The sequence below is a fragment of the Bos grunniens genome, chromosome 24 (assembly GCF_055505025.1).
Source record: "Bos grunniens cultivar Pamir isolate PY7600 chromosome 24, Bosgru_T2T1.0, whole genome shotgun sequence".
NCBI classification, from domain to species: Eukaryota; Metazoa; Chordata; class Mammalia; order Artiodactyla; family Bovidae; genus Bos; species Bos grunniens.
This window is the reverse complement of record NC_141188.1, coordinates 59,998,871-60,025,546: the sequence shown is the minus strand read 5'-3', so window position 1 is coordinate 60,025,546 and position 26,676 is coordinate 59,998,871. Positions and strand designations below refer to the sequence as shown.

General features: G+C 45.2%; 1 protein-coding gene across 8 annotated transcripts in view; it reads left to right on the top strand.

Annotated features, from left to right (window-relative positions):
* Positions 1 to 26,676, top strand: part of CCBE1 (collagen and calcium binding EGF domains 1) — a 240,068-nt gene that overhangs the window by 177,769 nt on the left and 35,623 nt on the right. For all 8 annotated transcript variants that reach the window (XR_015153575.1, XR_015153573.1, XR_015153574.1 and 5 more), the window contains exons 3-4: positions 17,851 to 17,903; positions 24,136 to 24,270. Coding sequence is in view for 4 of the 8 variants with exons in the window: in XM_086372474.1 (XP_086228600.1) it covers positions 17,851 to 17,903; positions 24,136 to 24,270 (188 nt within the window). In the remaining 4 variants the exon portion in view is untranslated. The remainder of the gene's footprint in view (positions 1 to 17,850; positions 17,904 to 24,135; positions 24,271 to 26,676) is intronic.

Sequence of the window (26,676 nt, the reverse complement as noted above, 5' to 3'; positions counted from 1 at the left end):
GGACTGAAGTGCTGGCTCCCGCCCTTCTTCACAGGATGACCTTGGGCCGGATTCTTAAGCCCTGGCGGTCGGTTTCTTCTGTGAAAGGGGTGATCAGGGACTGTCTTATGGCTCTTCCTGAGGGTTTGGTGAACGTCCACAGGAGGTGGCAGTTTCTTGGCCATGACTCACCCCAGGGGACGTCACAGCAGCACACTTCCCTCCCCCTGCCTTGTCTCTGCCGTCTTGGGGAGGGGCCCCTGGCTGCAGTGGGGGCGCAGCCAGCAGAGGAGGCGGGCAGGGCCATGGCTTGTTGGCCTCTGCCGAGAGCAACGGGGCCAGGCCATGTGTCAGCTCTGCTCTCGCTGTTTCCACCGCCACCGCCTCCCAGGATTTATCAGACGGTGGGCCCAGGTAGAGCCCCCTTTTAGGATGGGATGAGGTCTCAGAAGGGTGTCGTTGGCAGCCTGTGGGTGGAGCCAGCTGTGGTCCCTGGTCTTCCACCTGCAGGGACACTCCGCCCAGGAGACCATGGACCACTAGAGTCAGGGTCTCTTTCCACAGAAGGAAGGCAACCAACCAGAGGGGAATCCCTGCCCTGGGACCTGCCTGACCTTCTCCGGAAGGTCCCCGCCGCTGTCAGAGCTGTCTTCTCTGTGACTGGAGGTACAGAAAGGTGGGAGGGTGTTGCAGTGGCCTCTCTCAGGGTGAGTCAGGAGGTGAGAACCTGGCCCTTTGGTGGGCTCCCAGGATCTGTGGGAAAGCGTTGTGCTGGGGGTCTAGCTTGTTAGCACAGAGCCCATCAGTATGATCGTGGAGGAAGGCGGCACCGAGTGGACATCCGTGGACCTGGGGGCAGGGTTTGGAGAGGACAGTGTTCCTCCATTCTCCAGGGAGCTCTCTCTGTTGGAAAGCTAGGCCCTACCTTGTAGAACTGGGGTGCCTAGAACTGGATCCTAATTCCATAATTTCCACCTCCTGGTAGCCTTCTGCACGGCTGTCTGTAGTTTCCAGAGCATCAGGAGGATGCTGGACCAGGAAGGGAGTGCCCAGGGCAGCCGTGGTGGCTCCTCGGGGAGGCCTTCTGGTCTACCCCACACTCCCAGCATGCATAAACACACTTCAGTCCCCAGTGAGATCAGCAAATCTCCCCAGTGTTGAAGCGGTACCTCAGGTCTGGTGTGGAAAAGAGGTGCCTCCCTGGTATCATTTATTAAACATCAGAAAGCACTGCGCCCCGCCCGCCCTCCCCGCCCCCGCCCCCGCCCTGTCACAAAAGCATCCCTCTCAGCCCAGTATTTGGGATTCTTTGTCATTGTGCCTGACATTCCTGAAGAGTTACTCTTCTGAGTTGAACGCCATCCCTTTTTACAGTCAAAGCCCTAAAGGAATAGGATCTTCTCTGGGTGCTGAGTTCTCCTCATGGACTCTTGCCTGCCTCTGCCCTAGCATTACACGAAAAGAATCCTCTGTCACTCGACTTTCTGGCAGGGTGTGGGCTGTACGAGAACACAGTACTAAAGCTGCTGTGGCACGTTTTCAAACCCACGTACATCCCTTAATCACAGAGCACTACTGGCTCTTCATCTTAAATGCCATCCGTGGGATGGGGAAGAAAAACAGCACTCTCCAGCTTCTTCTGAGAGCCCCTTGGCCTGAGGTTACATCAGGAGAGCTGCTTAGAAAGCATTTCAGAGAGCTGGAGGAGGGTGGTCTGTCAGTAATACGACAGCAAGAAGCAGTCAGCTGCGTGAAACTTCGATGTATCTGCGTATTAGTCTTATCTCTTCTCTCTAATGGAGCCCACAGAAGGATTTCTTTTGGTGGAGGAAGGAGCCAGACCCAGGGAAAGGCAAACAGAAGACAGAAAGCCTGGGGCATCGCCTGTGAATTACACGCTCACGTGCCCAGAGACACTCGAACATCCCTGTTACTTAAAGAGAGCTCTCATTTGAAAAACACACTCACTCCTCTTTGCTCTGCCTGGTACAGCTAATTTCTCATTGTTTAAGCTACCTCTCAACCTACAACTCCTTCTCAAGTTTACCAGTAAATAACTCACTAATGCCCAGAACACCTGGAGGTTCCACTGTTACCGACAGAATCCAGTTCTCGTGTGTGATCAGGGCTCTGTCTATGGGTCAATGTACCCATTCATGTCTGCCGCTGTCCGGGGTGACATCTGTCTGTGAAACAGAAATGTGTTCTTTTGATAAAACACACAGCCGTGGTGGAAACCTCCCTGGAATTAACCCCCAAATCAAAAGCCCCCTTTTTTTTCCTTTTTAAAAAAATACTTACTTTCAATTGGAGGATAGTTGCTTCACAATATTGTGTTGAGTTTCTGCCATACATCAGCAAGAATAAGCCGTAGGTATACATATGTCCCCTCCCTCTTGAACCTGCGTGTGTGCATGCTAAGTCGCTTCAGTCATGTCTGACTCTTTGCAGCCCATGGACTATAGCCTGCCAGGCTCCTCTGTCCATGGGATTCTCCAGGCAGGAATACTGGAGTGGATTGCCATGCCCTCCTCCAGGGGATCTTCCCAACCCAGGGATCAAACCCGCGTCTCTTGTGTCTCCTGCATTGGCAGGCGGGCTCTTTACCGCTAGTGCCACCTGGGAAGCCCTATCTTGAACCTTCCTCCTATCAAAAACCTTTTATACTATGACTTGCAAAAATTAGATCTTTGCTGTGTTGCTGGGACAACTGGGAAAGAAGAAGATCTTGATCACAAAGAACAGAAATGCCACTTGAATCTGGAAATCAAAGGCATTGTGCTTGGGGTACCTGGCCTTAGGATAAAGGAGGTGTCAGAAAACGGGCTGGACCTGAGGTGGCTTCCCCCTCGTCTCCCTCCTGAGGTCTCTGCTGCTCTCAGGGGTCTGGCTGGCACCCGGTTTCCTCTGCTTACTCGCGTTTCAGCTCACGGGGGTCTCTCCATCTCTCTCTCTACAGCCAGAGGCTCAGCTGTGTGGCCATGGCTAACCAGCCTGGGCACCGGGCTCTGTTGGTGGAGAGCCCTGAACCAGAGCGTGTGACCGTCCAGCTTGCTATTGTGTCCTTGGAGGGGTGACTGTGTTACCAACCATGGCTCTTGGCCTTCCCCATCAACAGAAACGGACTAGAGGCCAGACAAGACACCAGGCAAGGCTCTGCGGGGCCACTGCTGCATTGGGGAGAGCAGGAACAAGCAACGGGTTCCCTTGCTTGCTCACACGCCAGGGGTGGGGGTGAGTTTGTTCCTTATATGGGGTGAAGGGAGGGGTGTGTCCAGAGCTCTGGCCGGCAGGGTGGCCTAGGTGGTTTGCTCACCCCTCAGGTGGTGATGTGGGCAGAAAGATGTCTGCTTTCACTCCCGACTTCCCGTTTTCCCTCGGGGCTCCTCAAAAGTGGCCGCTGGGTTTCTTCGTCTCTCTGTATCTTCTGGTCCAGAGCTGCCCTACTGCACGTGCGCACAGTGATTTTCAGCCCCAGACAGTCTCTGTATTTTCAGCCCCAGACAGTCTCTGTATTTTCAGCCCCAGACAGTCTCTGTATTTTCAGCCCCAGACAGTCTCTGTATTTTCAGCCCCAGACAGTCTCTGTGTTTTGAAGCTCGGTAAGAGGTGAGCCCGGGTGCAAGCGTTGCAGCAGAGGGTCCCAGGCCCCAGCCTGGCTCGGCTGGATTGACCGCCCACGGTTCGGGCCCCTTCCCAGGCTTCTCCACCTAGAGGGGCAAGAGCACTGCCTCTTGGTGCAAAGTAGGACCAGCGATCCAGGCCACCTGTCCAGAAGCCAGTGCAGATGAAGTGGTTTTCCCTAAGAAGGGGCTGGACAGCCAGGCAGTGCCTGTCAGCTCTGGCCTGAGGGTGTGTGTGTATTAGTTGCTCAGTCATGTCCATCTCTTTGCAACCCCATAGACTGTAACCCCCCAGACTCTTCTGTCCATGGAATTCCTCAGGCAAGAATACTGGAGTGGGTTGCCATTCCCTTCTCCATGGGATCTTCCTGACTCTGGGATTGAACCCGGTTCTCCCACATTGCAGGCAGATACTTTACTGTCTGAGCTACCAGGCTTGAGGGTATTGCATAATTCAGGAGTCTCGCTACTAAGGCACAGCCTTCTACTACCGTGTGACAAAGATCTCTCGGTGCTTCATCCCTAAGGCCAAGAAAACCAACACCTCTGGGTGCCCTGCCTCTGCCCTGAGTGGCCTTCCATTCCCATCCCTGCTGGGATACAGCTTAATCATCCTGTTAGATTCCAATCCCAGTCCATGAAAAATTCCCAGACCACACCGGGCTGGACCTGTCCTGTCCTGTGATAATCTGGGATGGACTTGAGTGCTTTTTGACATCCTGAGCATTTTATTATTTTCAGAGGTAATGTTGTCGTTGAACATTTCTTATGTTCCATGTCTTTGCACAAATGATTGTGGAAGCTCTTTTTATCTTAGGATTCCTTCTACTTCAAGGACGTGCATCTGTGACTTCCCTGGGTCATATTCAATTATTTGTTGATTCAGTGTAAACTAACATACTGTTTAATCTTCCAGTCTTTCCAGAGCTTCACAGTGTTTCATCATAACTTACATTCATTTACTATATACTTTAACCTCCAATGTTGAAGGAACACAGAAGAGTAACAACAATAATAACCACCACTGCTGTTACTGTTTCTACTGCTGTCATTATCCATGTCCCTTTATTAGCCATTTCCTATATAACAGGTCATATACCAAGTACTTTGTCCATCTCAGTTAATATTAAAAATAACCCTGCTGCTGCTGCTGCTAAGTCGCTTCAGTCGTGTCCGACTCCATGCGACCCCATAGACGGCAGCCCACCAGGCTCCCCCATCCCTGGGATTCTCCAGGCAGGAACACTGGAGTGGGTTGCCATTTCCTTCTCCAATGCATGAAAGTGAAAAGTGAAAGGGAAGTCGCTCAGTCGTGTCCAACTCTTAGCGACCCCATGGACTGCAGCCTACCAGGCTCCTCCGCCCATGGGATTTTCCAGGCAAGAGTACTGGAGTGGGGTGCCATTGCCTTTAAGGAAGTATATACTGATACTGCATTTTTCAGAAGAAACTGAAGTATAAGTTTGTATATAAACTTGTATCAATTCGTGAAAGAGGAATTGGTAGAATCAGGTTTCAAACTCGGTTCTGCCTGACTTCAAAATAGTTGTCCATAACTGTGATACCATTCAGTGTCTCATGTTTTTCTGTTTCCTAATAGTTTGGATTCATTTAGGCCTCTGACAGGCCAAGGCCAATACTTCCACTCAGGATCCAAAATTAATGTCCTGGGACAGTTTAGTTTGGACCGGGGGCCAAGTTGCCGAGCATCTCCTGGATTCTGGTTCCAGCAGCACCACCGAGCTGTCTTAGACAACTTGCCTAGCCTATCTGAGTCTCCCAACTCTCCATCACAAGCAGCAGAAGCAGCAGAGCATGTGTTATTTACTCCGGAAAAGGTGAATAACTTCGGCCCCCGGAGGCAATTGATTTGTCATTATTTCATGCAAGAGACATTACTGGGGTAAAACACTTCTCAGTCTCTTCTCATTGCTCCTGGTGGTATTTTAGTTGCTAAGTCGTGTCTGACTCTTGTGACCCCATGGACTGTAGCCTGCCAGGCTCCTCTGTCCATGGGATTTTCCAGGCAAGAAGACTGGAATTTCTCCTCCAAGTCCCTAATTTCTTCTCCACCTCTTAATACAGAAAGGGAGGAGGGAAGGAAGCATGAGAGCACACAGGAGGCCAGGAAAGATTTTTTTTTTTTTTTTAAAGAAAAGGGAAGATAAAACCATTACCCGTAACTTGTAAATAGCTTCTTGGATAGTTTTTTCCCCAAGGAAAGGGTTCTGGCCAAGTTCAGTTCAGCCAAAATGTGTGGACCATCTGATCTTTCAGTCAGTGGACTAAGTGCTCAGGGCAAATAAGACTTGATTTCTGCCCTGGAGGAGTTCATGGACAGTCAAAGGAGGCAGACTGTGTTGTGTATGACGATAGAGACATACACGTCCTCCCGTGATTCCCAAAACAGTCTCTACAGAGCGACTTGTCTTGTAGAATCCCAAATGATACCTTGTTGTCATGGATCGCACTTGTTTTTCTGAGGCACAGCCTCTTAAAACTTGCACACACACACAAAGGAAAGTATAATAAATGGCAGGCTCCATAATAGACTCGACACAGGGATGTGGGCGGGCAGCCTCTCCTTTCTGGTTACATGAAGCTTTAGGCATCAAGGAGCTTAAGTGTTTTAAAAATGGGTACACCCTTTAGAGGAGAAATGGATACATGTATTTGTATTGCTGAGTCCCTTTGCTGTCTACCTGAAACTATCACAGCATTGTTAATCGGCTATGTTCCAATATAAAATAAAAAGTAAAAAACAACAAAAAAAGTTCTAAACAGTGTGAAAAAGCAAGAAAAAAGATAAAAGGCAAAATAAATAAAAAGGTTTCCTTCTCCAGAGGATGTTCCCGACACAGGAATCAAACCCAGTCTCCTGCATTGCAGGCAGATTGTTTACCAGTTGAGCTATGAGGGAAGTCCTGTACCTCGCACCAGGAATATCCATCACTGCACCTTAGATATCCTTATCAAGTTGAGACATGTGTTGGCCCACACATGTTAAACTCCTGAGAACCACCACTTGAGAATTTGTCTAGAGGTTCTTACTGAGCTCTAGGTCCTAAGAGAGCCACATTGCTTCCCTGAGGCTCCTGGACCGTCCTGTAAAACCAACCACTCGTGCCATGTCTGAGAGGCCACCGGAAGTTCTCATTATTTTCCCATGTGTTTGCAAAACATTTCAAGATGCCAGCTCACTCACACCAATGTCCGGAATGATTGGGGACTGATTTCTTAAAACAAGTTCTCCTAATTCATGGTGGTTTTCTTTTTCCTGTGGGGATTGAGGGTATGCAATCTTTTGACCCATATTTTTCTCTGATGAAGAAGTGCTCAGAAATGGACTATTTCATACTGTCATTCATAGTTTTGCCTAAAATGGATTATTCCTTAGAGACAGGATTTTTTTTTTAATCATCCTCAATGGAGTATAAGTTACATTTGGTAAAAAGACTGCAGTTTTCAGTGGACATTTCAGTGAGTTTTGACAGAGTAGACACCCACATGACCACAGTGAAGATCCAGGCATTGTCAGCACCCTGAGAGCTAGGGAGGACGTTAAAGATCACCCCAGCCCAACGCCCTTTATTTCCTGGAGTGGGGAGCAGAGACCCGGAGCCAGGGCAGAGGTTTACTCGAGCTCGTCTGTCTACTTTGTCAGCTTCCCCGGCGTCATTTCTCTGACTAGTCCTTCTCTTCTCCTCTCTGGCTTGCTTACTCAGCCCAGTTCTTCCAGGAGACCTCCCCAGATCAGGTCCTTGTCATCGACTTGTTTTTATCCAATGCTGTGTTTCACCTGCCCCTGTAAAGGCTGTCACCAGCACACTTCCTCTCTCGCCTCGTCCTTGAGCTGTTAGACCTCACATTCTGGGCAGTTATGTCTAAACTGAATGTCATTAATACCTTCTAGTCTTCCCAAAATTCATGCTATTATAATCTTCTGTATCTAGTTCCTTTCTGATTTAAACTACTTTAGTTAATGATGATCTCATTTTCCAGGCAGCTACACTACAGTCAGTCTCTAGTCTCGGACATCCCGGTTTTTCTTATTCCCCCACATCCAGTGTGTTAGGAAATCCTATAGATTTCTATCTCCGACATTTCTTTAAAATCTGTTCTCATTTTTCATTTCCCATTTCCCTGTTTTAAACCCTCTTAATCTTTTGCCTCAACTATTTCAGTAGCCTTTTTAACTACTTTGTCACAATCTCTCTTTTTTTAATTTATAAATTTTTATGTATTTATTCTGTGGCAGCACTGGATCTTCACTGCTGCATGTGGGCCTTCTCTAGTTGCAGTGAGGGGGGAACTAATAGATAATCTATGGCGATTGCTTGGCTTGGTGTATCATAAGCACTCAACTGTTAGTTGAATGAAATCAAGCTTAGTGCTTCCAGTTCTGAACTCAACTGAAATTTCTGGTGGGACATTGGATCATTGTTTGTGTAGTTTGGTATCTTAAACAAATACAGGAGCCCTGCTCTCACCTGTAAATGATCTGGAGGCATCAATCCCGCTTTTGCTGTTGTGAGTTTCTCCCTCCACGGTCTTAGACCTGAAGTAATGTCAGTTGTATTTTGTTTTCCATAAGGGTTTATATGTCTAAGGTATGGAATATATCATATCATGATTAATTAACCTAAGAAAGGATCTCATATCAGGTCCCTTCTGTCTTTCAAAGTCATTACAAGTAAGATCTCTAAGACTTCCTCATTTAATTCCTGAATGACTGACCCCAGGCAGAAATCTGAATCAGCAAATTGTGTTTACATGTTCCTGCACTGAGCTCTGTCTGGAAATGCCTCATGTTCATGGTGAAGTGCAGGAAAGGGGGCTGAGCACCCAGGAGACTCTGCCCACTGTGTGGAAACTAGGATCGTAGCCCTGTCAAAGCAGAGAGTTCTTTAGCTTTGGGTAATTTGCAAGGAAGGTTCAGACATTTGCATTTCATAAGGCTCAAGGGCTCCATGCACAGTTGTTACTGGAGCAGAATGAATGGCTGCATCTTCTCCAGGCACCGCTTAGCTGACTAACCTTGCATTTTAGTAGCCTTTCTTCCATGGCTTTATTTCCTTCAGTTATTTTACTTTCAGGGAGGGAGAGGTGTCCTATGCTCCTGTAGTGAAACAAAAAATAATAGCTTAAACAAGATGGAAGTGTGTTGCTCTTGCACAAAACTGTTCAGTCATCCTTAGCTCATGGTGGCTGGATGGCACCGTGCACTCACCTCCTTGTATATTGATCCTCTCATTGCTGAGGCGTGCATTTCATTGCCCAAGATGGCGCACCCCCACTGGCCACGCTCCCATGTATGAGAAGGCAAAAGGAGAGGGTGTGTGCCCCTTCCACCTAAGGGTGACACCTGAAAGCTGGGCACAGCATGGCTGCTCATATCCCATTGGCCAGGCTTATTCACAAGGCCGTGCCTGAGGGACAAGAAGGTGGGAAATGCCTCCTTCATTCTGGGGGATGAGAAGGTGGGAAATGCATCCTTCATTCTGGGGGACAAGAAGGTGGGAAATGCCTCCTTCATTCTGGGGGATGAGAAGGTGGGAAATGTCTCCTTTATTCTGGGTGGTTATGTGCCTAGCTATAATTTGGGCTTTTGTAACAACAGGGGGAAAAAAGAGAAAATAGATAAGGAGGAACAGCTAGCTGTATCTGCCTCAGTAATGACTTTCTGAAAATGCAGGGGTTGTGGGTAATACAGTGCTTTTACTAGGGGAAAAAAATAAAGGCCATATTTAGAAACAAGCTTATGGGTTATTTGCCTTTGAGCTCTGGCTCCATCCAGGTTGCTGTTTATTCCACACTGACAGTGAGAAGTTAATTTTTCTCTTCATTTGAAAATATAACTTGTTGTTGTTGCTATGAAAAGTAACGCCTGATAATTGTGGACAACTTAGAAAATACAAGCAAGCAAAATGAAGGCAAGGAAGATGCCTGCAGGTTTGCAGTTGAGGTGTCAGAGAGGTGAGAATTGAGATCCTCAGGCCAAAGTCACCCTTTGAAGAAACAGAGGAGTGTGCTTCTGTTTTGTTACAGTCATTCAGAAATAAGGTCAATATTTTATAATAACTTTAAATGGTATATAATCTATAAAAATATTGAATCACTGTGTTCTGCATCTGAAACTAATGTGACATGGTAAAACAACTATACTTCAATAAATAAGTTATTATTAAGCAAAGTGAGAGCAGTGAGGGAACAAAGTCTGAACTGCAGGGAAACCCCGGAGTGGGAGGAGAAGGCAGAGGAGCGGTCAGGAAACCTCAGGAGAGCCATGGTAACAGATGACTTGAGTTGCTCCATTTATCATGAATGTTTCAGTGCCTGAAGTTAGGATTTTCTTGATGAATGCCACCATAGAATATTACTAATAACCATGTAGGTGTTCCTAGAATGCTTAGAGAGTTAAGAATAGAGTAAAGATGAAATCAATGACGAGGGCTTTGGGTCCTACAGTGTCCCTGCATACAATGAGCCATGTTGCTGTCAGGAATTATTTCCATTTTGCATGCTTTGTCCATGGACAGTGATCCACACAGGAGGACAGTTTACAGCCTTCAGTGCCTCTGAAAATTGGCAAACATAGGAAAAAGTGTGAGCAGAGATGCACTGGTTTAAACACATCCTACAAATCCAAAGAATCGGTCCATTAAAATCCTCTCTGAGGCAAGCCTATTAAACCAGTTATTTGAGGTGGAAAAAATAAGAGTGAACATCTTATTAAATAATACACTAAATTCCTGAAGCAATTTCTTAATAAATACTGTATATTGATTCCAGGCGACTTGATCAAAAGCAGTTGGGTTGAAACCTAATTGTTTCAGTTTGTCCAAAATATAACTGCTCAGTTTCTGGGGTAAGCAAGTCCTGCCAGGTGCCTATCTGCTCAAACATGCTCCTGAACGTGACTCCTTATCCATCTTTCAAAACCGCAAGTCTCTCAAAATTCTGTGATATTATTCTGTTTGCCTGGGAGGAGCACTTTCTGGTTAAAAGGCTCAAATCAAGCATGTCTAGTTGGGAGGTGAGTCATTTTATGGACTCTGTTCTCAAGTCATCTGGTGTGAAAGGAATTCTGCTAGCTCCCACAAAGTTGTACAAAGCTCAATAAAAGTTTCCACAAATGAAGAAGGTTAAAAGGAAGACAGGAATGCTTCCTCACCCCAAGGTTTACTAAAAAATCCAGGATGACTTTCAGATGTTCAATTCAGTTCAGTCAGTTGTGTCTAACTCTTTTTGACCCCATGGACTGCAGCATGCCAGGCTTCCCTGTCCATCACCAACTCCTGGAGCCTGCTCAAACTCATGTCCATCAGGTCGGTGATGCCATCCCACCATCTCATCCTCTGTCATCCCCTTCTCCTCCCGCCTTCAATCTTTCCCAGCATCAGAGTCTTTTCCAGTGAGTCAGTTCTTCCCATCAGGTGGCCAAAGTACTGGAGCTTCAGCATCAGTCCTTCCAATGAATATTCAGGACTGATTTCCTTTAGGATTGACTGGTTTGATCTCCTTGCAGACCAAGGGACTCTCAAGAGTCTTCTCCAACACCACAGTTCAAAAGCATCAATTCTTTGGTGCTCAGCTTTCTTTATAGTCCAACTCTCGTATCTGTACGTGACTACTGGAAAAACCATAGCTTTGACTAGTTGGACCTTTGTTGGCAAAGTAATGTCTCTGCTTTTTAATATGCTGTCTAGGTTGCTCATAGCTTTTCTTCCAAGGAGCAAGTGTCTTTTAATTTCAAGGCTGCAGTCACCATCTGCAGTGATTTTGGAGCCCAAGAAAATAAAGTCTGTCACTGTTTCCATTGTTTTAGATGCTCAGGCCTTTAATACTGTCCCAAGGGATTCATGTTCTGTGTTCTTCCTGGCAGAAGTTTCTCGTGAACTCCCTGCTCAGGCACAGTTTGGTTGGGCTGGTAAGAATACATGATGCACATTGGCTCTGCACTGTCTCTGTCTCATCTGTCTTCACTTAGGACTGACTAGTTGAAGACGTGAGGAGGCCACCATCCATCTGCCTTTAGACAACATCACCAAGAGAGCTTCATTGTCTTGGAATGAAATATTAAATTGAAAGTCATCATTTTTTACAATTTGTTATTGATTTACAATGTTGTATTAGTTTCAAGTGTACAGCGAAGTGATTCAGTTATACATATATCTGTTCTTTTACAAATTCTTTCCCCTAAATTATTACAGAATGTTGAGCAGGTTTCACCGTGCTGTGCAGCAGGTCCTTACTGGTTATCTGTTTTAAATACGGTAGGGTGTGTCAGTCAGTCCCAGACTCTCACTGTAGCCCTCTCTTCCCATCCCACCTTTCTCCTTTGGTAACCATAAGTTTGTTGTCTATGTCTGTGGGTCTGTTTCTGTTTTGTAAATAAGTTCATTTGTATAATTTTTTTTAGATTCCACACATAAGCAATATCATATGACATTTGTCTTTGATTTACTTCATTCGGTATAACGATCTCCAGGTCCATGCATGTTGTTGCAAATGGCATTATTTCATCCTTTTTTAGTGGCCGAGTAACATTCCATTGTATTTATGTACCATATCTTCTTTGTTCATCTGTCACCAGAGATTTAAGTTGCCTCCATGCCTTGGCTATTGTAAACAGTGCTGCAGTGAGCATTGGACTGCATGTATCCTAAAGGGCTCTTTGAAAAGCATTTGAGACCTGTGTGTGCCTGGGCAGGGTCATCTACCCAGGAGTGGGTTAGATGCTGCTTGGTTCTCTGATTTTGTGTCCTAGTCTTGAACTTCTTGGATATAGTTTTCCAAAAGAATATATCTCCTCCCTCTTGCCCAGTAGGCAAGGGTATCAGGCTAACTTCTTGTGTTTGGGGTAGGAACAGGAAGTCTAACTTCTTACCAGACTTGCAGGCCATCTTGCTGTCTTCTGGCCTCCGCTTTCCCCAGTAACTGGGATCTCCAGTTTTGATGGCTTATCGCAGCCATCAAAGGTTTTGAGGTTCTGCAGCCTGGGTTGGCTGCCTCTCCATGATCACCTCCTCTGGAGACACTTAGGTTTCATGTTACTTCACTCTGCAAAATTACTTCCCATCCTTCCATCCAAGGGCCGTGTTTATGTTCAGTTGACCCTTGAACAACATGAGTCTGAGCTATACAGATCCACTCAATACACAGATTTTTTTTTCAGTAAGTATATAGTCGACACTCCGTATCTATGGGTGGATATGGAGTGCCAGCTGTATTCATTGTACTCTGCTGTTTTATGTAAGGGACTAGAGCCTCTGGGGACGTTGGTATGTGAAGGCTCCTGGAACCAATCCCCTGCAGTTACCAAGCAACGACTAGATTCTGTTCTGAAGTTAGACAGTTCTCCTAAATCCATGGGACATGCGTTTGCATTTTATTTCTTGTTCTCAGGGTTATTTGGGGCTAACTTGTAAAAGAAGATGACCTAAATGTTACTTTTCTATCATTTTGAAATCAGAAGTTCCTCTCCCTCCCTTCCCTTCCCCTTCTCTCTTGGTTTTGGAAGCAATAGCATCTGCCATTGATTAAGAAGTGGAAGAAAGTGATGAGTTAAAAGAGGAAGGCATCTGGGAAGAGCTGCCTTTGCTGTTTTCCTGCGGTGTTCATAAAGCTGTGACTTAGAACACTTTTCTGACCCCAAACCAGGCCTTGTGGTAGGCACCTTTCTTATCTGTAATCCTTGCATTAATTCCATAAAGCAGATTTTATTGTTCTTGTTTTATCTGTGAAGAATCTGAAGCTCAAAAATGAGCTTAAGAAATGAGCTTAAGAGTTTAAGAAATGAGCCCTAAGGTCACACCCCTTGCTCTTTCAAGGTCAGAACCAGAATTGTAAACCAGGCTTGCTTGACTCCAAAGCTATGTCTCCATCCAGCTCAGCACTAATACTCTAAAAAGTACAGTTCTTTTATGTTTTAAAAATCCTGATATATCTGGTCTAAGCCCTTTTGCAAAGAAAACCCCTAGTAAATCTTGGAAAGATTTACTGTTTCACTGGAGCAAGTATTGAAATACACCTTACCTACTAGCCCTGTAATTCTGCAGGCAGTGGCTTTTAAAAAATTTCTTTTCTAGACTCTGGTAACACACAGCAGACAGCTGGATGATGAGATCTCTGTTATCTTCATTTTCCTGATTTAGTTTTTCCTTCCAAAAGCTTTCACACACACTTGGTTGGTGGAATATATTTCTGACTGCACTATTTTTATTTATGAATTTTTTATGTGTGTTAATACTCAGGGGTACCCAGGGGAAGCCTCCACAGACTTTCCCGATTACCAGATGTCGCCCTTTCTATGTAACAACCGTCTGATCACCACTTCCTCTTGCCAAGAAATGAGAAAAGCATTTTTGCGTTTGGAAAACCACACTAGGACACGTGAAGCGTATTAAGAAGGACTGTTTCCCCTGACTCCACATGCACTTTTCCTGTCTGGGTTTGTTTTTCTAAAAGATAAAAACCACACAGCCATGTATGCAGTACAGTTAGATCTGAGAAGTGTCTGCGCTTGCACAAGGAGGTTTCAGTTTGGCCAGCGCAACTTCATCATTACCTGAGTTGTGTTGTAAGTAATCTCTGAAATGGTATAACATGTGTGGCCAGTGTTTATCTTGTTATGCTTTGGACTCTTTCATTGTTTAAGTGGTGACTCATGATTTATGGCTGTTTAACATGCAAAATAATGCTGTATTCCCAGGAGCTCTGGGAAAACAGGCGGGTTCAGTGGAGTCTCAGAGCGCTTTCCCTCGAGCAGGAAGAGGGTGTTAGTTAGGCAGTTAAGAAAAAGCAGCCAAGGGGAACTTAGCTCTTCATTGAGCAGGTATTTAAATGAAGTGGTCCATCCTGAAGCTCAGATTTTCTGACAGAGCTCCGTAGCCTTTGGAAAGCATATCAAATCCGTATGTTATTTAATTTCACAAAAAAGCAAATGACAGGTGACCTTGGGCTCCACTGTGTGGATGGTCCCAAGCCCTTGAAGTGCTCAGAAAGGTTAGAGGGCCCCAGTTTAATGTCTTGGATGTAGAAGAAGAGATTATAAGGATTTCATTCATTTGTATGAAGTTTAAAATGCTATAGAACATCTCAGAGGCAATACCTTAGATGTGCCATTTAAGTAGAAACAGACAGACAGAACCGTATCTTTAAATGTGATGTTATACTTGACGTATCAAAAACACATGCTTTGCCCCTGTATGTGACTTTCTCATGAATCACTCAAGTTTCGAATCATCTGGTACACTGCTCTTCCTCCGATGGCTTTCTTTAGGGCAGCCTCAAGGAGTACAGTCAGTAATAACCGTGAGATTTTCTGTTAAACTAGTGTTCTTTTTGGTTGTTAGGATCTTGGACTTTTTAAACCATGGAAAACTAGGTAGTTTAGTTCATAGATTGTAAAGGTAGGTCTTAATACCTCTGTTACAAATAAAATAATCATGAATTGATATCCCATGGACTTCTCTTGTCAAGTAAAGTTATAATTCCATTGGAGATATTAGGAAATTATGTCTAATGAGAAGACTCTAGACATTGCCACAGATCATCTGTATCAGTAAATGACATACACATATGTATTTCTTTTTAACATAAAATATGTTGATGAGAGATTCAAAATAATCTTTATTGAGTGGACCAGTACAGGCAGGCAGATGTACCATTTGTTGGGAGATGGGGTTGGGCTCAGCTGTCTCACTCAAGTCTGCTTTGGGAGTATCCCAGATGTCACTGCTTTTATAACGGAAGCCCACTTCTTTTGCTTTTGAAATAGGATTATCTGCGGAATCTGGGCTGCACGTGAGATGTTGCGAGGAGGAATGAGGTGATATTGTGACCCAGTTAGGCATCAGAATGTTCCCTTAGTAGGTGTGATGTTTATAAATTGTATAAAATAGTTAATAAAAACCTTGTAAACTTTTAAAGCTTGGAGAAGAGATTGCCTAAGCTTCTCCTGTGGGTGGTCATTCCCCTAGCAGACCAGTTCACAAAAATGGATCTTACCAGTAAGATTACACTGACTTATAAAAGTGGAAAATAATGCTGTTATTTTTTACTAAGATGGGATGGAAAAAAATACATTTGAGTCTGTCACATTCTTCTAAAGAGACACAGGGCCTTGTCTAACCTGGTTGAAGGTTTTGACCATTTGATGAAAATGAGAACTTGCTTTGGAATCTAGGTAATGCCTAATTTTCCAAATCAGTGGTCTGCGCCCCTGGTTCATACATACAGATGGCATGTCAGCACAGGTGCCATGATGAGTTGCGGGTGATCCAACTCCCAGCTGGTGAAGCGTCTGTAATGTTTTCCCTTTCTGTTCCACCTGGAAGGCATGCTATGCTATGCTAAGTCGCTTCAGTCGTGTCCGACTCTGTGTGACCCCATAGACAACAGCCCACCAGGCTCCCCATCCCTGGGATTCTCCAGGCAAGAACCCTGGAGTGGGTTGCCATTTCCTTCTCCAATGCATGAAAGTGAAAAGTCAAAGTGAAGTTGCTCAGTCGTGTCCAACTCTTAGCGACCCCATGGACTGCAGCCTACCAGGCTCCTCCATCCATGGGATTTTCCAGGCAAGAGTACTGGAGTGGGGTGCCATTGCCTTCTCCACTGGAAGGCATATCCAGATGCAAATGAGGGAGAATGACATTGTGATAAGAATAACCTTGAATCTGATTTATGGCTACAAAGAGTTTTTTCATGGTAGTTTAACCATTATAGTCAACTCAAAATATCTCGGTGCGTTCTTGAGATTGGCGGACTCATAGGACTCTCAATGATTCTTGGACTCTGAATTAACATACGTTGAGTTGGAAGTGGTAAAGGGGAGCATACTTAGAAAGCAGCTGGGAGAGAAGGGGAGGGAAAAGATGGAGGCTGGAGACATGGAGAGCTGAGATTTCCTACTTTTTCATTCATTGCAAGTATATTTTCCTTTATGTCATTGATCATAGTTGCATGTTTGTGTCTAATAATTCCACCCTCTGGGTTGTCTTAAAACTGGCACCATTGATTGTCTTTTTCCTTGAGAATGGGTCACATTTATACATGTTATGTTATTGAGACCCTGCATCCTGATATGCTAGTCCAAAGAGTATTGATATTTTTCTTTTAGCAGTTAACTAGAATAAGTGACCACTATTTGGCCTGTAGAAGCGGCAGCTCAAGTATTCCTTCAGCCCCTTCTGTCTTCAGCTGAGATGTTCTGGGTCTGCTTCTCACGCACATGGACAGAAGAGTTACCAGAGACTTGGATAGAGTTCATACACAGAATTCAGGGCTCTCCTTTCCGGGATCCCTTCTCAAATTCTCATGACTCTGGATGCCAAGTCTTTGTCCTCTGTTTGATCAGGCCAGAAAAATACTGCAAGTTTTGTGTTTTTTTCCTCAGACTTTTAGCTTCCATGTGGCATCTGTGATCTGCATACAGGATAAAGCCCTGAAAAGCAGGGAAATTACCCTCTGTCAGTTCCTTGTTGGAAATTTCAGCTCACCTCCTAAATCTGTCTGCTTTTATTTACTCTCCAGAATCATCAGGTAGTTGTTGGCTTCTGATTGCTCCATAGTTTTCAGTTGTTATCTGCAGAGGAGGTTGGTCTGTTAGGAGGTCACAGTTCCATACCAGAGATGTGATCTCACCACTGGAGATTGCATTTTGAACTGACAGCACCACTTCTAGGGCAGAGATGTACATCTCAGATGTTTATATGAGTAAATGCCTGTCAGCTGCTGTTAAAATTCAGATAATTGGGAATTCTTTGGATACCTTATGTGGTCCACGTCTTTAAAAAAGGGAGGGTTGCACTCAAATAACAGAATGCTTGGGCTCCAGTCCCAGGCTCGATAGTAACTAGCTGCCTAACTATAATAATTATCAATCATTGTGTTATGATTATTCTACTATTATAACCAGCTAATTATTAGCAAGCCATGTGAACCCTTGTCCTGTAGGATGATGTCCTATAACACACTAATCATCTAATATAAATTTCTTGAAGTCTCAGAGTTAATTCACTTCATAGGATGCAAAGGATTAATGCCATATATTAGGTGGGGAAGAGGTGTGGTCATATGGTACTGATAAAATTGTTTCCTTTTATCTCAGACTCCGTCTACTCTGATTTTCCTTTATGCCTCAGTTCATCCTAGGCACAAGTTATTTCATTCAAAACCACTAACTGAAAAGAATATTTTTAATCTAACAGATCACATTTAGAATGTGTTTTTGTTTCTCTCTTAGGAAGAAGTGCTGCAAGGGGTATAAGCTTGTCCTTGGACAGTGCATCCCAGAAGGTATGTGCTAAAAGTCATTGCGTCTTCTCACCTGGTTTATGACTATCACCAGAGGTCTATGAAGTTCAGATGTACTGCACATGACGTATGTGTTATCTGTGCATGCATGTGTAATTTCTCTCTTTTTTGGCTTTAAATTCTTCTAATGCCAATTTGATTGTACATGGCAGGCTCTAGCTAAAGCATTACCCAGAATATACACACATACTGAGTAATTCTTATATTTCAGGTTTTGTGTTGTAGAGACTAATTCCCTACATGGCATTTCATGCACAGTTAGAACACACCCATTCTTCCCAACCTCTCTACCTGCTTTCCAGCAGCTAAACTTGAAGCCCCTTCACATAATCATCAGCAAACCCTGCTCAGCCCAGCACTGGAGAGACACAGTGATGTCAGATGGGCCCCAAGCCCTTAAGATGCACACCCTCATGCTGGGTTGTGGATGGCGTGGAAACAGAGATGCCTGGGGTTTAGTCATGCTTCCACATTGCCATATCCATCTGGGCAGCTGTAACAAAAATACCTCAGACTGTGCAGAGACTGGGAAGTCCAAGACAAGGCACTGCAAAAGCCCAGTGTCTGGTGAACCCCCTAGTTCATACACAGCCATCTTCTTCGTGTGTCTTCATATGGTGGAAGGGCCAAGGGAATGCTCTCGAGTCTTTCTTCTAAGGGCACTAATCCCACTTATGAGGGCATCACCCTTCTGATATAATAATCTCCCAAAGGCCTGTACCTCCTAATATACCTTGACATCATGGAATTAGGATTTCAACATGAATTTCAAGAGGACACAAACATTCAGTCCATAATACACATCCTGCTAGCCATGACCTTGGGCATATGACTTTCTAAAACTTAAGTTTTTGCAGAAAATGCTAATTCTTGACTTGTGGTGGTTTTAAGAGTATTACCACATGTAAACTATTTGGAACAGAGGCTGACTCGGTGCTTGATAAATTGTGGTTGCTGCTATCACTGATAACTGCAATATGCATAATAGAGACATATATATTGCAGGGGGGGGGGGAGGTGCACATAGCCCCAAAGACCAGGATGGTCACAGGTGGTCTCAAGAAGGAGAGGAGATTGGAGTTAGGTTATGAGGAAGGCAGGACTTGGACAAGTAGGAGAAAGAATTGCAAAGGATTCCAGGCAGAACGCTGACGTGGAAAACACTAAGAACTGTGGGGAGACCCTGTGATTAGTTTGCCAGCACTGGGCTGGGCTGGGGACAGGTGATGTGAAATGGTTTGCTTCATTGTTGGCCAAGAATCCAGGTCGCTTTAGAGGACTTGGAGCCCAGCCAAGCTAATTACATTGCATTATCTCATAGGGAGCAATTTTTTTATCAGTTAGAGTTCAATGAATCCTTCTTGTTTATTGCCCTGTTTTGCAGAAGAGTTCATTAAACCATAGCTGCTGACTCTGAGAAAGCTGCTTTGGGAAGGTTTGTTAGGAAATTTCTTCATGTATTTTGGTTTATGTAGGTCTCTCCAAGACAGAAATTCTCACTGCCAGCTAGTTTTGTCAGAGCTTGGTGGGGGGAAAAAACCACAAAAGTCAAAATAATTGGGTTCTTTTATAAGCAGCTTCTCTCTGTCACCAGCTGAGTCCTTTATATTTCAATTTGGTAGATATGGAAAGAAAATTAAGTCTTGGCCCATCAGTTTGAGATCTCAGTTAGAGACCTTGCCCTACCTGATGAAAAACACATTACATGGATACCACACGCTTCGAGTTTCTTTAAAGAATAGGTGTTGTGGTTTCTAACATCTAAGCCTAAAACCAGTCTCCCTCACTCTACAGTAAGACATTATCAGCACCCAGGATTAATTTAATTTAGAACTGAGTATTTCCAGGAAAAGTTGTCCGAGTGCTGAAAGTTGCTTTGCCACAACTAGCTCTCTGTTCCATCGCTTTTCACTGGAACATTTTTTAAAGTTGATTTGTTTTCCTCTGTGGGAATAAGTCAGTGTCTGTTTGTTTGTGTTTATCACTAAAGAAATCTTTAATCATAAAGTTTTCTGTTTCCAAAGAATGCGAAGTGTAGGATTTCAGAAGAGATGGTGTATTAGTCACGATTCTCCAAAGAAACAGAGAGATTTATTTTAAGGAATTGGCTCATGAGATTATAGAGGCATGCAAGTCCAAAATCTGCAGACTAGACCAGCAGGCTGGAGGTCTAGGGAAGAGTTACAGTTTGAGTCTGAAGGCCAGCTGCTGGCAGAAGTCCCTCTCTATCAATGGAGGGCCATCGTTTTTTTAATTTAGGCCTTCAGTTGATTGGATGAGACCCACCCACAGTAGGGGCAATCTGCTTTACTCAACATCTACTGATTTAAATGTTAATCTCATTAAAAAAAAAAAAAAAAACTCCACAGAAACTTATAGAAAAATGACCAGATATTTCAGCACGGTGGCCTAGCCAGATTAACACTTAAAATTAGCCATCACAGATAGTAAAAGGAGACTAGAATTTCTAAACAAATATTCTAGGGAGGAGAAGCTGCAATTTTAAAAGTGCCGTTGCCTCACATTTGTTTAAGTTTCAGCAGCTGTGTCTGTGGGCCAAATGTGGCCCACCACTTGTGTTTGTAAATAAAGCTTTATTAAAACACAGACATACCCATGTACTTAAATATTGTCTATGGCTACCTTTGCCCTACAACAGCAGAGTTGAGTAGCTGCAACAAAGGCCTGCCTGCAAAACCAAAAGTATTATCTGGCCCCTTTACAGAAAAAGTTTGCCAACCCCTGCTATAAGTGTTTTCTACATCGGCCAGATGATAGGCTAATCAAACTTGTTCTGGTTCAACAATTACTAATTGAGCACAAACTGTAGGAAGAAAATAGTGCTGGTTACTCCAGGGAAGACAGTCCCTGTCAGATATCCAGACAGTCAATCATAATAGTAGTAAAAGAAGCTAAAGAACAGGTAAAGCTTTTACTTACTGCATCGCCCAATTTAATCTTCCTTAAAGCAGCATGAAGCTGGTCTTAACGTTATCCCTGTTTTGCAGGTAAGGAAGCTGAGGCTTAAAGACCTCAGGATCACAGAGAGGGTGGCAGGTGGGGAGGGTTGGCTTCAGACCTTGTGCTTCTCCTCACCCTGCAGCGTGCCTCCTAAAATAGAGCCCTGCACACAGCGGGCCCCCAGCAGATATGGCAGAGCAGATCCAGTCTTGTGTGATTGGTTATACAGACACTAGACTCTGTGGAGGACTTCAAGAAGTCTTCTTAAAGAAGTGACATTTGAACTCGATAGGGTAGGCACAGTAATGAAATGCTGAGAGTAAGAGCAGAGGGTTGATTGGACATTATAGAGGCTGAAAACAGAACACACAAAAGTGTCAGGGTAAGAAGATGAAAGTGAAAGAGGAGAGTGAAAAAGTGGTGTGATAACTCAACATTCAGAAAACTAAGATCATGGCATCCGGTCCCATCACTTCATGGCAAATAGATGGGGAAACAATGGAAACAGTGACAGGCTTTATTTTTTGTGGCTCCAAAATCACTGCAGATGGTGACTGCAGCCATGGAATTAAAAGATGCTTACTCCTTGAGAGGAAAGTTATGACCAACCTAGACATCATATTAAAAAGCAGAGACATTACTTTGCCAACAAAGGTCTGGCTAGTCAAGGCCATGGTTTTTCCAGTGGTCATGTACAGATGTGAGAGTTGGACTATAAAGAAAGCTGAGCACCAAAGAATTGATGCTTTTGAACTGTGGTGTTGGAGAAGACTCTTGAGAGTCCTATGGACTGCAAGGAGATCCAACTAGTCAATCCTAAAGGAAATCAGTCCTGAATATTCACTGGAAGGACTGATGCCAAAGCCAAAGCTCCAGTACTTTGGCCACCTGTTGGGAAGAACTGACTCACTGGAAAAGACCCTGATGCTGGGAAAGATTGAGGGCAGGAGAAGAAGGGGACAACAGAGGATGAGATGGTTGGATGGCATCACTGACTCAATGGACATAAGTTTGAGTAAACTCTGGGACTTGGTGATGGACAGGGAAGCTGGGCATGCTGCAGTCCATGGGGTCACAAAGAGTTGGACACAACTGAGCGACTGAACTGAAGAAGCCATGGGTGTGATAAGGGATGATGAGGAAGAGAATATATTCCTTATTGAAGCATAAGGAATTCATTGATGAGTCTTAAGGTTGAAAGTGTTGGTCTCGGGGATAGAATACCAGACTTCAAATGCAAGAGTGAGCCATTTATATGTAATGTTAGTGAGCATAGTTTACAGGCTTTTTGAGCTAGGTGCTGACACACACAGAGCTATGCTTTCAGAATAGTACAGGCCTGGTGCTGTTACACAGAATGGATTTAAGGGGGAAGAGTCTTGAGGATTTACAAGGGAGGCTCTGAAGATCGGAGAAGGGTAACAAGAGAAACAGAACCAGTGAAAATAGAGAAATTGTAGCAATAAAGCTACATGGCAGAAAGCTGGTAGTCGCTGGAAAATCAGCATTAAAAAGGGAAAGTTGAATAAATTCACTAATCTTGCCACCTCCAGAAATCCTGCAAAATAGGTCAGGGGAAAGGTGTATCGTGGAGACCAGGGGGTTCACAAAAGACACATAAACCCAGAAATACAAAGGAAGAGGAGAGAACAGCAACACAGTTTTGGAACCTGGAGAGCAAAGAGGCTGTAGCACAGGCCAAGCTGAATCCTTAACCAGAATCTAGGCAAACCAAGGAACAACCCAACCGACACCGAAACAAATAGCAGTCAGAGAAGCTAAAAGTTTCCTGAAACAGAGGTCCCAGAAAGTGGAAAATTATGTCAGAGCAGGAAAATTGACTGAAAATCTGTTTAGGAAGAACTCAGACTCCCGGAACTTGTCTTCCATTCCACTGAGATGAAATATTGCCCCTTCCAAGACCAGCAAAAGACCAGAGATGCTGATAATTTTGAGAGGGTACCCAGAAGGTCCTGGGACTGCAGGGTACCAGTCAGAGATGGAGGCAGGGCTCTGATGCTGAAAATGGAAGGGTTTATTTAGTAAAGGATTGCTTACACGTTAAATGTTGAAACCCTCAGCCTTCTTCTCCCCATGAGTTCCAAGATCAGGATTTACTTATCAGGTAAGGACTTGGAAATGTCTCTCTGGACATTCTGAAAAACGCAGGGGAAAGTCCTAAAGAAACTAACATTGAAATGTACCAGCCAAATCATTTAAATGAAGCCCAATGTTTACAAAATCTGCTGCATGCACAAAGCTTCTGCTTGGCCAATTTTGTAGTCTTCTATTTAGCTCGTTTTGTAGCTTCACTTCCATTTAGCTATAACTTTTTTTTTTTTTTTCAGTTATTCTATTTAACCATGAATCAGTTACAGCAGATGTCCAAACAGGATCACCACTCATTGGAGGAAAATCTACAATAAGAAACATACAGTGGCGGGGGTTGGGGAGAGTCTTAGAGAAAACACCACGCAGAAAGAAAAAGACTTCAAAGTAACTACAGTTTATATGTCATTGAGATACAAAAAGGGTATAGCCTCCGTGGGACTAGAACATGGTGTTATTAAAAAGGAACACTCAGAGGATGTGTACAATTCAGAGGATGAATTTTGTGCTACGTGAATTATATTTTAAGAAAGCTGTTCAATTAGAAAAGAAAAGGGGGAAGGCAACAAAAGAGAAATAAAATAACTCTTTACCACAGTGGAAATTCTCAGATCAATTTTTAGCAAGAATAAACTTGAAAAAAAATTTTTAGATAAACATGAAACTTTAATATCTATATATTGACCTTTTTAAAGTTATGTGTGTCCAAGTACCCAAAGGAAAATCTCCTTTTACCCCAGGACCTGGGTATTTAGATTTGAAGATCTTTGAGCTAGATGAATGTGAGGTTACTTTTATGTAGTAAGCACATTCTACATAGATTGTGCCAATCAATAAGCTATTACAGTTTGTAATGATGCTCTCATAGAAAAAAATAATAATGGCGAGGTGATGCAGGGGAAAATCGCAAGTGATATTTTCCTTGAACCTTTGAGATGCTGAACTCTTGGTTACCTGTTGCAGCGCTGCTGGAAGGTTCCTTGTAACTGAAGAATTCATTCCCTCTGCGTGTAGCAGGCCACATCACTGTTCACCCTGAGCTGAGAGTTTGCTGGAAAGTCTGTTCCCGGCCATGGCTGGGTGGCCCCCGCCTCCGCCTAGCAAGTGACTGTGGTTGATGTGAGCTCACACTCTTCTCTTTCAGATTATGATGTGTGTGCCGAGGCTCCCTGTGAACAGCAGTGCACAGACAACTTTGGCCGAGTGCTGTGTACGTGTTACCCAGGATACCGCTATGACCGGGAGAGGCACCGGAGACGGGAGAAGCCATACTGCCTGGGTGCGTGTTACTTCCCAGCTCCGAGGACGTGCCTTTTTCTGGTGACCCTACTGGACATTCTTCGTCAGTGGGGACCCCAGGGGCCACTTTGATCCCTCCTGTTACATCCTGGTACTTGTTGGATGGAGTTGGGGGGTTACATCCTGGTACTTGTTGGATGGAGTTGGGGGGTACTTACATCCTGGTACTTGTTGGATGGAGTTGCGGTGGTACTTACATCCTGGTGCTTGTTGGATGGAGTTGGGGGGGTACTTACATCCTGCTGCTTGTTGGATGGAGTTGGGGGGGTACTTACATCCTGCTGCTTGTTGGATGGAGTTGGGGGGTACTTACATCCTGGTACTTGTTGGATGGAGTTGGGGGGGTACTTACATCCTGGTGCTTGTTGGATGGAGTTGGGGGGGTACTTACATCCTGGTACTTGTTGGATGGAGTTGGGGGGGGTACTTACATCCTGCTGCTTGTTGGATGGAGTTGGCGGGGTACTTACATCCTGGTGCTTGTTGGATGGAGTTGGGGGGGTACTTACATCCTGCTGCTTGTTGGATGGAGTTGGGGAGGTACTTACATCCTGGTACGTGTTGGATGGAGTTGCGGTGGTACTGTTCTAGGGGTCACTGCCTCTACCATGATTATGAAAACTGAGGGATCCTTGAGGGATGGGGTACCACTCAGATCCTCACTGGCAGTGAGATGTAAGAACACAAGAAGGAGAATATTATCAAATGAAAACTAGAATAAGGTTAACAAAAGAATATTAGTGAGCAGAAATGGGAAAATGCAGAATGAGTGAAACAAGAAGCAGCCTCTCTCAGAGGACAACCGGCAAGAGAGACTGGGGAAGAGGAGGGGTCCGTACGGCAGGCAGGCTGGAGGTGGGTCAGGGGGAGCTGAAGCCTGCCCGGGCCCGCTGGACAAAGCCAGCACATCCGTCCCCACCAGCTCGCTCCTGCCACCCTCTCTCACTGGCCTTCCCAGCTCTGTTCTCCTTAGGTGTCTGAGGCGGGTTCATGGTCCTCCGTCCCTGGAGCTGCTTGTATCTTAGTGTGGTCCTTCCATGGCTAAACTGTCTCAGAAACACCCGGGCTTATTGCTTTTAAAAAAAAAAAAAAGTTTCCTAGTCTCCCCTCAGCTCCCGAGAGTAGATGCAGAAATCTGCAAATGCACAGTGAAGTTTGCGTTTCAGCTCGAAGATGGACGGGGGACACAGAAGGGAGATCGGAGTGGAAAATAAAGCAGCCCCTTCTCTGCCCCGGTGGGGGAGGGGGGCTCTGGAGAGCCTCATTTTAAGAAATGTTCCAGATAGTAGGTCTCCTGGCCTCTCCCCTGCAGCACTGGGATGGCACCTCCCACTGACCAGGAATGGAGTGGAAACCACCCAGCAAAGAAAGGGGGACCTGTGGGCTCTCCTCTGGAGGGCGAGGTACCCCCATCAGTCAGCATCTGAGGTCCCAGGTGTCATGTCTGATTCCAGTTGCGGTGGCTCCAGTACCCAGTTCTTTTCACCTGGGGCCAGCAGCACTGGCCTGCGGCTAAGAGTTCCACCTCTTTCTCTCCCCTGGCAACCTTGTCCTCCCTGCTGCGGACAGTAGAGGCAGCCTCGTCCTTGGGCTCAGGGCACATGGACAGAGGCAGTCACCCTAGTAACTGCAGAGGAGGCGTTGGCTGTGACATCTCAGTCCTCAGGTGACACGGCATGAACTGCCATGTGGGGAGCACCCAGGCGACCATGTGCCCCTCGTAGGCACACAGGATCTGCCAGAGGTGGGTCCCGGGCAGCTGGTCCACGGCATGCCTGGGTCGCTGCCGGCATTCTGGAGCACGGGGCGGGGCCTTCTCCTCTGGACGCGTGTGCACAGTCTGGGGCTCTGCGTCCTGGCCCCCGCCCGGTGTCCACAGCCAATGAGCAGGAGATGGGGGTCTGGGCCTCCCTCTCTCCTCCTGCGGGGAGACGGTGTGGTTTCCACCAGTTCAGTAGGGGAGCAGGTCTGAGACCTACACGGTTCATGTGGACTCTCGCCAGCTCCTTGTTTGATGGTGTCATGGCTCATTTCTGCCTCATAGGAGGGGTCTGTTTGGGTCATCGATGGGGCCGAACTTTTCTGGGAAAACTCTGTCCATTAGACCCACTGTGACTATTTTCCTTTATGAGAAGCAGTTCTAACTGGGTAGGAGCCAGTGACCTTAGGTCACCACCACGCTGTTCGGAGCCTGTGGTCAGAAACGGATCGTAAAAACCCTCTGCACACTACGGTCTTGGTAGGAAGTGATTTCTATGAAAGTGGTTTTCCAAAACATGTTGCCATCCGTTACCTCATTTCCTCTTCCAAGGAGCCCTGCAGAGTGTTTAGGGCAGACTTCACTGCCGAGTCCTCCAGTGAGACCTTCAGGGTGTAGTGCTGCCTG